At 39.3% G+C, this 16,475-nt stretch overlaps 1 protein-coding gene across 1 annotated transcript; it reads left to right on the top strand.

Annotated features, from left to right (window-relative positions):
- The first annotated feature begins 13,706 nt into the window (after positions 1-13,706).
- Positions 13,707-16,410, top strand: LOC107766291 (nuclear intron maturase 3, mitochondrial-like). Its single transcript, XM_075246506.1, has one exon. The coding sequence runs from the start codon at positions 13,758-13,760 to the stop codon at positions 16,017-16,019; it is 2,262 nt and encodes a 753-aa protein (XP_075102607.1). The 5' UTR covers positions 13,707-13,757; the 3' UTR covers positions 16,020-16,410.
- The last annotated feature ends 65 nt before the right edge of the window (positions 16,411-16,475 follow it).

Below are 16,475 nucleotides of genomic sequence, written 5' to 3'. Positions count from 1 at the left end.
TCTCCTTCTCAATTACCAAGATCTCGCACCTTTAACCCGCCAGACTTCTCGAAGTCTTTTGTTAAGCTTCTCATAAACATTCTGAATCGCCAGCCACAATCACACACGCGACCTCTTACTGAGTAGCTAGTAATATTCCTCACAAAAGCTTCATCAACATCACGCCACCGCTAGCTTCACACAGGAGATAACCCACCTGTGGAATTCCTTACTGACATCTCCCAATGACACTGCACTGAGTGCAACGACCACAAAATTCGTAAATTCTCCTGAGTTCATGCTAACCCACCATTTATATAAGTCTGCACTTTCCCTATTGACATTAACTGTACGTTCAACAATACCTTCGAACTCAAGTCATATTGCACCTGACACGATAATCAAATCTTCACGCCTCTCTTCATTTCAAAGACACTCATTTCTGCCATATTAAATCTTCCTTTGTAAAGTAACCATCACTCCAAATAGAGTCTGCAGGCCAAATCACATACTAACACGTTTCCAAACCATTCTACACTTTCTCAAGGCGCACGACTACCCTACCAGTGAATTCATATGCTAATCTGCCACTCTTACTTCGGTTAAATCATCTCCTTTAAGAAACTTCTCAACCTCTACTTCTCCTACTTGACCCGCTAGTACTTCAACCACCGCGAAATGCTTCCCGTCATGTCTTCCCTCATACTTTGCTGCCCAATTGCTGCATCAACTCGAAATGCATCTCTATCATACCAGAACCAATAGAAGGTTACTGACTCTAAGTCTCTTCAAAGATTATCTTTCCCGAGCTATCAACATCAAAATACCCCTTCGTAACCACCATTACTATACAACCACTTACTCTTCTTGAGTTCAAACTCATTGACAGACATGAGAATTTAATTTGCCCCAAAATTTAACAACGTGAAAGATCCTTCAAAACATTCACGCTAGAGACGGTACGTCGCATCAAAACAAAAATCAAGCACCCAATGGCCTTCCTTTACATTTCAAGAAAACACTTCTCGTGACATTCACAAAGTCTTAACACTTCCCGCAGTTACGTCATACTCACCACAAAGCCGATACACTGCTCATCAAGCCAAAATTCCACTCGTAGGGACATTATCGGACATATGAGTCCAAATGTATAGGTTACAACTGAAGATATCGAGCCTAAGCTGCGGTCTAACCATGGCCTCAAGTCCTCTAGACTGGCCCACCACCACAACACAGAATACACATCTCAACCTTGTTCATAGAATCACAAGCCAGTGATGCACAACTGATACCGAGCGCTCATATGCGCATACGAATGCGTGGAAGGAATTCAAGGAGTTATGTTCCAAGCTGAATAAATTTCGCACGATAGAATACAAGAAAGTGAAATTTTTCCTAAGGGTTCTGCAGCCTCTCAAAGATAAGTACAGACGTCTCTGTACTGATCCGCAAGACTCAACTAAACCCGCTCATGACTCGTGAGACCTATGTAACCTAGGCTCTGATACCAATCTGTCACGACCCAAACTAACCCCTGTCGTGATGATGCCTATCGTAGAACTAGGCAAGCCGACTCATTTCCAAAACAAACCGATACTTTCATTTCAAAGATAATTTCAATGTTATGTAACATAAAAACCTTTGTAAGGGAGTTCAAATCAAAATAAAAGTGCGGAAGGAAAAGCCCGACATCGGGGTGTCACTAGTCATGAGCATCTACTACAATCTGTCTAATAATACCAAGGCTAACTCAGCCTGGAAAATAGCTAAATACAACTAGAGGAAGATAAGAGGGAGAAGAGCAGGGGCTACGATCGCCAAACAACTACCTTGCTATCTACGAGGAAAAATCTGCAACCAGAATAATCAACAACTACTACCGTGTCCAGCTAAACCTGGATCTGCACACAAGGTGCAGGGAGTAACGTGAGTACGCAACTTCAGTAAGTAACAACAATAAATAAAGACTGAGCAGTAGTGACGAGCAATCAAGCATATAACGTTCATATCAAGAAAATCTCAGTAGAATATCTCATACTTTTAAAATCAGAATTTGAATCAAAACATCTTGTTTAAACCCAGTTCCAGTAAAATCATTTAAAGATATTTTTCAACAGTTTTCAATAGAGGAAGAAATGCAAATGTGAGCAAAATGATAAAATCATAAACAACCCCTCGGGCAAACCTCATAGTCACTCGGGCATACCTCACAATCACTCTTGCCACTCGGGCATACCTCACAATCACACTTGCCACTCGGGCATACCTCACAATCACTCATGCCTCCCAGTCACTTAGCACTCGGCACTCGGCACTCGCACTCAGTAGGTACCTGCGCTTACTAGGGGTGTGTACAGACTCCGGAGGGGCTCCTTCAGCCCAAGCGCTATAATCTGCACGGACAACTCACGTGCTGCACGGACAACTCACGTGCTATAATAATAAAGTATATTGCAGGCGGGCAGCCCCGATCCACACTAATCCTCACAATCAGGCCCTCGACCGTTATCAACATGTTGCGGCTTGCAGCCTAATCCCATAAATATCCTCGCAAATTAGGCCCTCGGCCTTACTCAGTCATAAACCTCTCAAGCCACTTGGGCATTTCAGTAAAACAGGGCATTCTGCCCAAAACATTTATATGCATTAAAATAGAGTCATAAAACTGAGTTATGCGGTAAACAAGTATAAACATGACTGAGTTTAGATTTTCAATCGAAAACAATGAGAGGATAGTAAGAAAAAGCCCCTAAGGGTCCAAACTGCACTGGCGCAAGGCCCAAACATGGCATTCAGCCCAATTTACAGAAATTCTTTCTAAAACATATATGTATCATATAATTTCCATAAAATATGCAACTTTACAGTTGCAACGGGATGGACAAGTCAAAATCCCCAACAGTGCATGCCCATACGCCCGTCACCTAGCATGTGCTTCACTTCAAAATAGTAGGATGATACAAAATCCGGGGTTTCATACCCTCAAGACTAGATTTACAATCGTTACTTACCTCAAACCGGCCAAATCTCTATCCCGCAATGCTCTTGTCTCTGGACTCGGCCTCCAAATGCTCCAAATCTATTTACAATCATTACAATACCATCAATATATGCTAATGCAATGAATTCCACAAGAAAAACTATCAAATTAGACCAAAACCCGAAATTGGCTCAAACCTGAACCCCGGGCCCACGTCTCAAAATCCGATGAAATTTATAAAACTAGAAAGCTCATTCACTCACGAGTCTAACCATACCAAATTCATCAAAATCCGACATCGTTTGGTCCCTCAAATCCTTAAATTAAACTCTTAAGAATTCCAAGCCCTAACCCCCTACTTTAACTCCAAAATCCTACTAATTAATGATGAACAAGGCCATAGATTCACGAAATTTATACCATTATGGGTTAGAATCACTTACCCCAACGTTGCTCCTTGAAAACCTTCAAAAAATTGCCTCTCTCCCGAGTTTCTCAAATCCAAAAATGGAAAAATGAAGACAAAACACACGAGCTAGGGCTTTCTGCCCAACACAGTCGCACCTGCGGCCATATGTACGCTCCTGTGGGACCGCACCTGCGGTCGAATCCTCGCACCTGCGAGAACCACTTAAGCCCTTAATTCCGCACCTGCGACCCCAGGTTCCGCACCTGCGGGAACCCACATGCGTAACACTTCTGCTTCTGCGGAACCAGCCCAACTCTTCCTTTCCGCATCTGCGCTCAAGGCCTCGCACCTGCAGGCTCGCATATGCGGCCAATTCTTCGCACCTGCATTCCCAGCCTTGGCCTTCCATTTCCACATCTGCGGCTTCTCCAAATGCACCAGCGACCTCGCACCTGTGACTCCTCCTTCCGCAGGTGCGGAAATAGCAGTAGCGGCAGCTTCAGCTACATTTTCCAACTTTGACAAATCCGTTAACCACCCGGAATCACCCCGAGGCCCTCGGGACCTCAACCAAAAATACCAACAAGTCATATATCAACATACAAACTTAGTCGAGCCTTCGAATCACTCAAAACAACATCCAAACACCAAATTACCCTCGGATTCAAGCCTAAAAACTTCTAAATTTTCAAATTCGGCAACCGATACCGAAACCAACCAAACCACGTCCGAATGACCTCAAATTTTGCACACATGTCAAAAATGACACTACGAACCTACTCTAACTTCTGAAATTCCATTCCAACCCTGATATCAATTTTTCCACTGCCAACCGAAATTGCTGAATTTTCAACTTTCGTCAATTCAAGCTTAATTCTACCACGAGCCTCCAAATTACATTCCGATCGTGCTCCTAAGTCCAAAATCACCTAATAAAGCTAACGAAACCATCAAAATTCCAATTCGAGGTCAAATGCTAAAGAATCAAATTTTGGTCAACTCTCCCAATTTAAAGCTTCAACAATGAAATTCTTTCTTCTAATTTGATTCCGAAATACCTGCAACCCAAAACCGATGATTCACACAAGTCAAAGTACATCATACGGAGCTACTCATGCCCTCAAACAACTGAATGAAGTGCAAATATTCAAAACGACCGGTCGGGTCGTTACACTAACTCTATAGTTAAGGCATTTTTATCGTTTATAAGATTGTGATAAGCGACAATTAAAATATTTCCCAAGGATATAAGATTTTTCTGAGAGTAAGACTTCAGATTTCTCTGAAAGTCTAAAAAGTTTACCTCATCATCATCATTATCTTCAGCATCGTCAGATTTTGCCATCAGGGCAAAGATGGAATCATAATCAGTTGCTTCACTTTCGACTGCCATCATGGAGGTGTCACATTATGCATCATCTTCTCTAGATTCACTGGAAAAGTCTCCCCATGCAGCAAGATCTTGTTTCACAACATTGTCAGCGACTTCTTTTCTTTTAAATCTTTTGTCAGGAACCGGGTTCCTCTTGGTTGCTTTATCTGTGTTGTGCTTGTACTGGTTTTGCTTGAGGAGGGGACAATCCTTGATGAAATGTCCTGGCTTCCCGCACTTATGACATAAGTCATATCCTCTTGGCTTGCTGGAGATGCCATTCTTTGGAATACCTCTGCGGACCATCTTCTAAAATCACTTTGTCAAGTAAGCCATATCAACATCCTCACCACTTGATTCATTGATGTATGTATTGAGGACCAGGTTCTTCTCCCTTTTGGGCTTTCTTTTATCATGATCCTTTTTCTTCTTCATTTCATAAGTTTTCAAATTACTAATGAGTTCATCAATGGTTAGCTTTTGTAGATCCTTTGCCTCCGTGATAGCATTTACTTTGCTTTCCCAGGCACTAGGTAATACGCTGAGTATTTTCCTGACAAGTTTGTTCCTTGGAATGATTTCTCCCAGGAAATGGAGCTCATTGATTATAGAGGTGAAGCGAGTGTACATGTCCTGAATGGACTCATCGTCCTTCATCCTGAAGAGTTCATACTCAGTGGTTAGCATATCAATCTTCGACTGCTTGACTTGAGTTGTCCTTTTGTATGCTATTTGGAGAGCTTCCCAGATCTCCTTGGTAGATTGGCAAGCCGAAATCCTATTGTATTCATCTGGCCCAATGCCATAGACAAGGATTTTCTTTGCTCGAAAGTTCTTCTCTATAGCCTTGCGGTCAGTATCGCTGTATTCCTTCCTAAACTTCGGAATTGTCACTACTGGTTCCCTAATGGTTTTCATAGGAACAAAGGGCCATCGCAGATAACATCCTAGATCTCTGAATCTTCAGTCATGATAAATTCATGCATCCTTGTCTTCCACCATCCTTAGTATTGGCCATTGAATCTTGGTGGTCTGTAGGTGGATTGACCTTCTTCGAAGTTTGGTGGAGCAGCCATGAGGATCCTTTCTAGTTGTTAGCCTGATATAAAGAACCTGCTCTGATACCAATTGATAAAAACTATGGGTCCACCAAACTATATAGAGAACCAGGTTCTCTATTAGTTCCCACAAAACACACACATTAGTTAATAATTTACACAATAGAGTTTTACGTGGAAAACTCCCAACTCACGAGATTAAAAACCACGACCTATACTCGTAGGATTTCAACGTCACTACTGAGCAAACTTTAGATTACAAACTATTGTAACCTAGGAATTAACCTCTTAATCCCTCAATAACTTGTAATAACTCTATTACAAGCCCCTTTGTAATAACTCTATTACAAAGCTTACAACTCGACTAACTTTAGCCAAGACACAAACACAAGGTTTATGGTTTTACAAAAGGTTTCCTACACAATGTTTCTAACTAAGCTAAGTAGAAATTACAAGTAAATCACTTTAACAAAGGTACAACACAACTAAGGTCATATAATGACTCAATGTAGGAAACAAGTCCTTCGTTATATTGTTCTTTGTTCTTGACGCCTTGAATATCACTAACAGATTGGCAACACACTTGAGAGGGAGCTTGATGAATTCTGGAATGTGCAAGTGTGATGCTTTTCCTTTGCTTCATGTTAATATTATATAAGTGACATCACTCGAATGATGTAAGCATGTTTGGTACAAGGGCATTCCCCATAAAGTGACTGGTGCACTGTATGCACTGTTGCGTGTGTGCTGAGGCACAGTTGCAGCCACTTTATAGCTGTGGGGGGTTGACTGGTACAGTAAGCAAGGGAATTGATGTCTATCCGTTCCCTATGTTTTTTCTTTGACTTTGAGTGTTGGAACATGTCCCAGACTTTAGACTTGTTGATCTTGAGCACTTTGAGGATGTGGAGCAAGTTCCTCATCTGGCTCTTGACATTAAGTTTGTTAGATCATCAAAACATAATAGAACACATAACTTATCATGAGAATAAGTAAGTTCAACAGAAGTTGAAATTGACAGAAGGCAAAGAATTAGTAGATTTGCTCAAGTCTAGTAGTCCAAACACAAGGGTAAAATTATAATTCTTGTTTGGGTCATCGGTTTAACCGTTAATAAAATTGGAAAAATCGAGTCCCGAACCGATAACCAATAGTCAAAATTAAAAATACTAAACCGTTACCGAATCATTAACCCAATACCAATAATCCATTAAGTTTTTCTTGTTCGGGCTATCGGTGTTACACGATATATGTGCATCCCTAATCTCAAGTTCCAGCAACAAGAATCTCTAGATATACAATACAGTTACAAACCAATGAATAATGAGACCATTCACCTAGCTTTCTTGAAATAAAAGAGTTGGAAATGAAACAAGTTAGGTGTACACGATGCGAATCTTGATTAGTCGGGCAGTAGGCTCTGAATACCAGATGATATATCCAAGTCAAGTTCATGACCAGTTAACAGTCTAAAGAGTCATGTGATATAGTACAAGTTTGTCACTTATGATTTCTGTAGCTAACGACGTATGTGTATGGAATTCGGAAGCAGAGAAGGTTGACACTTTTAGAGATATCATGTTCAATAAGTTGTCATCTATTTTTTAAATTTTTTTTTGCATGAGAGTTTTCTGTTTAAGATGCTGCTATGGAATGTGATCGTGGAATTTTGCAGCTGTTTGTTGAAGGAGAAAATATTTGCATGCTTTCAGTCAGAGGTTGATTCAAGATTTTAACTTTGTAAGTTCTGGATTTTAGAACGATAACTTCAAGTGTTAATAAAAAAAGTTTTAAATTTAATATTTGTATATACTTAATACATTTCTTAACATAAATACACTCTTTAAACAAAAGCCAATAGCTTTGCCGGATTCATATCAAGGCTTCTACCTTTGCATGCCCTGCTTTTAGTGATGAAGACTTCATAGATCTTATTTCCTCAAATCCATTTGAACATAAGCAACAAGCTATATGGAGATCAACCTATTTTAAACTAGCGAAAGTTTCATAACTATACTACTTAAAAAAGAGTAAAGACCGGAGATGGTGTAATATGTAAAAATTCCTTATTTATTCCTCTAGAAAAAAATAGGAAAATTACAAGAAACATGCTCTGAAAGTTCATGCTCCAAGCGAGAGGATTTATTTACACTTAACCATAGTTTCGAATTCGAATAATAGAAATAGACAACCTTTTGATAGATATTATTCGAATTCGAAACTATGGTTAAGTGTAAATAAATCCTCTCGCATAGACAACCTTTTGATAGATAGTACATTACCTTTTTTTTATACCAAATTCTGGTATCGAGAAGCAATGTAACAGTAATTACGAAGAAGAAAAGAAAGAGAAGAGAAAAAGGAGAAGAGAAGACGAGCTGAGAATAGAGAAGGAGAGAGATCAGAGTTCAATTGTCATTCAAAACATGTGTTCCTCTATTACAATTATCCTATTTATCTATGAAAATGCAAAAAAAAAATGCATAAGCTGAAAATTAGAGCTTAACTAACTTTCCCGCCAAATGAAATTTAAAAACTAGCAACAACAAACACGTGAATAGGCTTAGGTGTGTGCTTCCATGGCATCTGAGCTGGCATCCTAGCTTGCAGCAACTAAAATATGTGTATCAGTACCCCCCGATGTACAACACCCTTGTCCTCAAGGGTGAATGTGGGAAATCTTGTGCGCAGGTCAGAGGCAAGTTCCCATGTAGCTTGCGAAGCATCCAAGTCATTCCATTTAACCAAACATTGTGCAACAACTTTATTGCCTTTCATGATTAACCTTCTACCCAACACAGCTTTTGGGAGGGGGCACAAGGGACTGGCTAAGTTCAAAATTGGAGGATGAACAATATTTGTAGGTAGATCATAACAAAACTTGAGAAATGTGGAACGTGGGATGAATTTGAACCTCTAGGGAAATTAAAAGTTTATAAGCAACAACTCCTACTCTTTAAATAATATGATATGAGCCAAAATACATAGAAGTGAGCTTATGATAAGAAGAAATAGAGAGGGTAGACTGTATATAGGGCTGCAGCTTGACAAAGACCCAATCTCCCACCTGGAATGCTTTATCAGACCTGTGGTTGTTAGCTTGAGCTTGCATTCTCTGCTGAGCTCGACAGAGATAAAATTTAGCCAGCTGGACCTTGAATTCCCTAACCAACATGATGTCCTCAACAACACCAACAGAAGAATCTTCAGGAAGATAGGGAAGGTGTATAGGAGGAGGATAGCCATATAGGAGTTCAAAATGAGAGGTTTGAATAGCAGAATGAGGACAAGAATTGTACCACCATTCTGCTATGGATAAGAAGGCACCCCAATCAGTGGGAGAATCTTTGCAAAAGCATCTCAAGTAGGTCTCTAAACACCTGTTGAGCACTTAACTCTGACCATCTGTTTGAGGATGGTAAGTAGTTGAAGTATGCAATGTGACACCTTGAGCTGACAAGAATTCCTTCCAAAAAGAGTTGATGAATATGGGATCCCTATCACTAGTAATGGAAGCAGAGAACCCATGAAGTTTAAATATAGTATCCAAAAACACATGAGCAAGAGTTTGGGCAGTATAAGGATAAGAAATGGCAATGAAATGACCATACTTAGTGATCCTGTCTATAATGACCCAAATAACAGTCTTCCCTTTAGATTTAGGTAACCCCTCTATGAAATTTATATTAGTGTCAATCCAAGGCAATGAAGGTATTGGTAAAGGTTGCAACAAGCCAGGATATGTAGAAGTGTCATATTTGTTTCTCTGACAGACATCACATTTGTGAATGAAGTCCAAGATATCCTTCCCGATCCCTTTTTCCAATAGAAGTATGCCACCACCTTCCTTGTGATGGCATCAATCCCTGAATGTCCACTTGAGGGAGTGGAATGCCATAGAGTGAGGATCTTGTGTCTCAAGCCAGCATCATGTCCTATGACAAGCTTGCCCTTTCTCCTTAGTTGATCATTGATCTAAGTGTAGTGCTTCTGAGGTGTGTGTTGCAAGGAAGCAATGAGGATTTTTAACTCAGGATCAGAAGTACACCCAATTGTGATCTCCTGCCAAAGCTCAGCTTGAACAGAAGACATCATCAAGGACATGAGTTCAGCACCATGAATCTATAGCAACATTTTCCTTTCCCTTTTTGTACTGTATTTCAAAGTCAAAAGGGAGTAACTTAGCTAGCCACCTCAATTGTGAATCAGTATGCAACTTTTTGCTCCAACAAATACTTCATAGCCTTTTGGTCAGTTTTAAGAATGAAATGTTGACCAAGCAAATAATGGGACCATTTGATGGCAGCAAAAACTAGTGCAAGTAGTTCCCTTTCATAAACTGATAGTGCAAGATGTCTAGGGGCTAAACCTTTATTGATGAAGGCTATAGGATGACCATGTTGCATTAGAATATCTCAAATGCTTGTTTCACTGGCATCTATTTCTACTACAAAAGGAGTAGAATAGTCTGGCAGAGCTAGGATTGGAGCAGTTTTTAAAGCTAGCTTCAGTGCAGAGAAGGCATGAGCAGCACTTTCAGACCATTTGAAATTATCTTTCCTTCATAATTCAGTGAGTGGTCGATTGATGAGACCATAACCTTTGATAAATTTCCTATAATACCCTGCCAATCCCAGGAAGCCTCTTAGTTGTTTGAGTGTGGTGGGAGTAGGCCAGTGTTGAACAATTGTGATTTTCTTAGGATTTGTAGATACCCCTTCACTAGAGATGAAGTGTCCTAAATACTCCAGAAACTTGCAACTCCAAAGACATATTTAGATTGCTTAGCTAGCAGACTGTTATGCACCATGACCTCAAACATCTGCTGCAAGTGTAATGCATGATCCTGTAAATTCCTGCTATATATAAGAATATTATTAAAAAATCAGAATAAATTTCCTTAGAAAATGCTAAAATAGGTGATTCATGAGGCACTAAAAGGTAGAAGGAGCATTGGTTAATCCAAATGGCATGACCAAATACTCATAATGGCCTAAGTGAGTCTTGAAGGCTGTTTTGGGAATGTCAGTTATCACCATTCTTATTTGATGATAACCTGACCGAAGATCAATTTTAGAGAATACCACTGCTCTAGCTAATTCATCCAATAAGTCATCTATGATGGGAATAGGGAATTTGTCCTTGACAGTACATTGATTCAACTCCCTGTAGTCCACGCATAATCTCCAGAAACCATCTTTTTTGCCTACCAACACCACATGTGATGCAAAAGGACTGTTGCTATACTGAATTACACCTTCTTGCGGCATGTCTTTGACCAGTTTTTCAATGATGTCTTTCTTCATAGAAGAATACTTGTAAGGTCGTATGTTGATTGGTTTAGTCCCAGGTTGCAATGGAATGTTGTGATCAAAAGAACCTCTTTGAGGAGGTAAGGTGGTGGGTTCTGCAAACACCTGATGGTACTGAGATAGGAGTTCTTCAATGACAGCAGGAGTTTGGAACTCCTGAGGAAGGTGCAGTACATTAAGCTGATTGGTTGACTATAATGCAGGCTCAGTAAATAGTACTTGTAACATAAAGAGATGGACATCATCTCCATTCATTTTATTAACAGCCTTGGTGTTCGAGAACTTACACTCCTCATATACTCCTTTAAGTAGATGAAATTTGCCCTGATAAGTGAAGGACATAGTTAAGGTTGTATAATCCATAGTAGCTGGCCCCAAAGTTTTCATCCACAATGCTCCCAAAACCAGATCATCTTTCCCTACTGGAAAGACAATGAGATCAGAAGTGTAGGTTGTGCCTTGCAACATCCATTGAAAGTTTGTCACCACCCCAGAAGCGGCCTCCATAGAGTTATTACCAAGGCTGACATAGCCAACCTTAGTGGGATCAACTTGACAACCTAGCCTTTTAGCAGATTCACAATCTATGAAATTGTGAGTGCTTCTTCCATCCAAAGGAATTTGCAATGGACTCTTGTTGCTATAGCCAATCACATGTATAGTTTGTGCTCCTTGTATGCCACTCAGTGCACACAAGGAGATCATAGGAGGATCTCATTTAGTAACAGACCATTCCTCATTAGTAGCATCATCATTTGTCTTTGGTACTGCTTCTTCTGAGCTTTCATCATCTCCATACTCCAAGTCCAACACAAACAATTGCTTAGGGAGTGTGCACTTATGCCTAGGAGTGTATTTGTCATCACAAAAGTAGCATAATCCCTGTGCTCTCTTAGCTTGCATTTCAGCAGGGGAAATGGTCCTTCTATTCTTAGGAGCAACAGGAGCTCGAGGACTAGGTAGTGCTAATTTAGGTACTGGAGCAGCACTAGTAGGGTGTAGTTTGGACTGTGTAGAGTCATAGCTAGGCCTCTTCATAGCAAAATAAGAGTGACCTCTAGAGTTGGACCTTTGTGACCTAGCATTAGCAAGCAATGTTGCTTCTGCAAATCTGGCTAACCTATATGTTTTAGATAGAGTTTGAGGCTCATGCATCTTCACAGTATAAACCAACTCATCCTTAAGTCCACCTAGGAAACAAGAGATGGCTTGGCTTACAGATAAATCACATTGAGCTAAGAGTCGAGAAAAAGCAAACTGGAATTCCCTAACTGATGAAATCTGTCTCAACTATTTTAATTCTAACATCGGATCAGAGAATTCTTCACTAGAGTCTCAACCAAAGCAGCCAAATATTCATCCCAGTTAGGAAGCTCAATTGATTCACGACACTTCATGTAAGACTGATGCCATTCCAATGCCTTATCATCCAAATTCATTATAACTAAACTCACTCTCTGATTGAGAGGAGTGTTATCAACACAAAAGTAATGTTCAATTTGATACAACCAGCTTTTCAAATTTTCTCCATTAAAACGAGGAAAAATCAAATTATGACCTTGATTTGTATTAACACCATAAGGATTTGGACCAAGGATGCTTTATCCAAATTGTAGCACCTTATCCCTGGCAGTCGAAGTAGAAGCATTGTCCTTCGATTGCTGACTCAATTGAAAGCCATCGAATGAGTTTTTGAGGGAACTTACCATCTGAAGCAGCTCAGCATGGCGTTTGTCCAAGTCTTCTCTTAATTTTCGTTGTTTTTTATTCATTTCTTCCCTTAGATCTAGCCGCTGAGCTGCTAGATCTTCATATTGCTCCTACAAATTCATGGGTTGATTTTCCGTCACAACATCTACAGTTCTGTGTGGTCCCATCGTCTACGAGCTCTGATACCAATTGATACCAAATTCTGGTATCGAGAAGCAATGTAACATTAAATACGAAGAAGAAGAGAAGGAAAAGAGAAGACGAGCTGAGAATAGAGAAGGAGAGAGATCAGAGTTCAATTGTCATTCAAGACATGTGTTCATCTATTACAATTGTCCTATTTATCTATGAAAATGCAAAGGAAATGCATAAGCTGAAAATTAGAGCTTAACTAACTTTTCCGCCAACTGAAATTTAAAAACTAGCAACAACAAACACATTGAATAGGCTTAGGTGTGTGCTTCCATGGCATCTGAGCTGGCATCCTAGCTTGCAGCAGCTAAAATATGTATATCATTTGTATAGACTGTTTGATAGATTCTAGATTAAGTGCACATATATAAGTTTTCTCTTAAACTTATTCAAGATATTATTTCCACCCTTTAATCTTACGGACGATTTTTACCATTATTCTTAGAATTAACAGACCCACCTTCACACTGAAATTTACTTCCAAAATTACATTTTTCTCACTTCCAAGACTTCAAACCTTTCAACTCTTTCCTCTTCACCTAATGTTCAGTTCAAAATTAAATTAAGCGATAAATTTCTATATGAAAAATACTGGAGTACTTAATCTATATTAATTGATTTGACGTAAATATTTAAAATTTTACCTATATATAGCCATAGGCTACTTATTAGCTGATTCTACCAAAAAACTTCAAATTGGAAGTGAAAATCACACAAAATTTTCTTGTGCACCCTCAAAGCTTCAATGCTATTAACTCTCAAAAGAACCAAACCCACCTTTACTCTGCACTTTGCTTCCAAGATTAAACCTTTTTCACTTCCAAAACTCCATCTTTCAACCCTTTCACAATCAGAAATCAAGAACCTCATATTCTCCAATTATAACCATGGAAAATTTCACAACCTCCTCAAAAACATCATCTCTTTACCCTCTTTCCTCCTCACAGCTTGCCACAATCTCAAACCCCCAAATGACAATTACAAAACTACCCCCCAACTCACTCTTTATTCTGTTTCAACCCGTTTTTTCTCACTTCAAGAACTCTCTTTTCAGCTCTCTACAAACCAATTTGACATCAAAGATTGCAGCTTTATCATAGGTAAATCACTTGTGCTTCCTAATTTAAAGCTTAAAGTAGTTATTGAAGCTATTAGAATGGTTCTTGAAGTTATATATGATGATAGGTTTGTGACTTTTTGTTATGGTGGACGTGTTAATATGGGCCGACACACCGCTATTCGTTACCTTAAGAACTCTGTTGAGAACCCCAGTTGGTGGTTTACTGTTAATTTGAATCCTGCCAATTTTGAAAATAAGCATGTTCTTAAATTGTGTAATGTTATGGAAGAGAAAATTGATGATGTGGCATTGATTGATTTGATAAAAACGCTGTTTGAGTGTGAAATAGTGAGTATTCAATTGGGTGGTTGTTATTTAGGTAGAGGGTTTCCTCAAGAATGTGGGTTGAGTTCAATTTTGATTAACATTTACTTTAATAGTTTTGATAAGGAGATTCAAGATTTAAGACTTAAAACGAGTAGGGAGAATCCGAGAGTTGATGCTAATGAACTTGATGAGGGATATTCGGGGAACGCTTTTTATAAGCCATTGAAGATATATGCAGTTAGATATTTGGATGAGATATTGGTTATCTCGTCGGGAACAAAGATGATGACTATGGATTTGAAGAGTAGGCTTGTTCAAATTCTTGAGAAAGATATGGAATTCGGTATTGATAAGGTTAGAACTGTTATTCATAGTGCTACTTCTGAGAAGATAGAATTTTTGGGAATGGAGCTTCGGGCAGTTACACCGTCTGTGTTGCACCCACCGATGTCACAAAAGGCGATTAGGGCGAGGAAGAAGTACCTCCGACAGAAAGAAGTTAGAGCTATGGAGTTGAGAAATGCTAAAGAGACTAATAGGAAGAAATTGGGAATGAAGATATTCAGTCATGTATTTAAGAAGTTGCAGCGTGGTAATGATTTCAAAACTGATTTCCCGATTGAGAGTGAAGTCAACCAAATTTTTGGATCTTGGGCTGAAGAGGTCATGCAAGACTTTTTGGAATCTGTCGATGAGCGTTGGGAATGGCACCGGATGCTCTCTACTGGTGACTTCCTCTCTTTGAAAAGAATCAGAGATCAACTGCCGCGAGAACTAGTGGATTCTTATGACAACTTTCAAGAACAAGTTGACAGTTACGTAAATCCTGTCAAAGCAAAAAGAGTATTAGAGGAACAAGTAAAGAAAGCAGAGGAAGAAGAGGAAAGGAAATACTCTGATCAGACAGTTGCAGATCTGACAAAGTTATGCATCAAAGTCGAGGCCCCCTTAGAAATTGTTAGGAAGGCAGTTAAGCTGGTTGGATTTACAAATCATATGGGCCGTCCTAGACCGATTAGTTTACTTATGGCTCTTGAAGATATTGATATTATCAAGTGGTATGCCGGTATAGGGAGAAGGTGGCTTGATTTCTTTTGCTGCTGCCACAACTTCAGAAAGGTGAAGATTATAGTATCTTATCATTTGAGATTCTCGTGCATCTTGACTTTAGCGGAGAAGCATGAATCCACGAAGCGGGAGGCAATCAGACATTACACCAAAGATCTGAAAGTTTCAAATGTTAATGGGGTTGAAGAAATGTATTTTCCGACAGAAAGGGAAGTCAAAATGATGGGTGATAATGATCTTATTGATCCAAAGCCTGTGGATGTTTCTCTCGGAATGGCATTGATAAGATTAGCTTCTGATGAGCCCCCTTACCGATGTGCTGCTCATTTTTGCGACAGAAGAGATACGATTGTCTACAGGATTAGGGTACTTAAGAAACTTCTTAATTTGGATCCGTCGGATAGAAGTAAGTGGGTTCCAGGAATGGGTGCTATACATGAGAGTTTGAACAAGAGATGCATCCCTTTATGCTCAAACCATATTAGTGACTTGTACTTAGGTAGACTAACTTTGCAAGACACTGACTGTGCTTCTCTTTTGCATGTGGATTAGTTGAAGAATGCTGTAAACTACAGTTTTTATACAATGAGAATACACCCACTAAGTCGAAGAAGTATGGTTGATTACATGTTTTACTTCATATATTTCCTCGAGATAAGTTTGTTATCTACCTAATCTGCACATTATTGTTAATCATGCTTTAAAGTTGGAAGAAATTTCGAATATAGAAAGAAGTCATCACTATAGCACATGTACACCATAGGTGCTTAGGCATCAGCACATCATTGAAGTTTTTCCTCAAGAGTTGAATACATAGTTAACTGTTCATTGGTAAAGAAGGAAATGGCTTGATTTACATTTGTTACGTTCAGAACTTTGAAACACTAAATATTTGCTGTAAATATAATTACTTCTTCTATTAAGGAAAACAGGTGGTGGCTTGTAATAACAATGTTCTCGTAGTTGGCTTGATAAGAGAGCATAATTTCGAAAACATGATTCCAGCTA

Source organism: Nicotiana tabacum, chromosome 23 (assembly GCF_000715075.1).
Source record: "Nicotiana tabacum cultivar K326 chromosome 23, ASM71507v2, whole genome shotgun sequence".
Lineage (NCBI taxonomy): Eukaryota > Viridiplantae > Streptophyta > Magnoliopsida > Solanales > Solanaceae > Nicotiana > Nicotiana tabacum.
The sequence above is the reverse complement of the archived record's forward strand: the minus strand, read 5'-3'. Positions and strand labels throughout refer to the sequence as shown.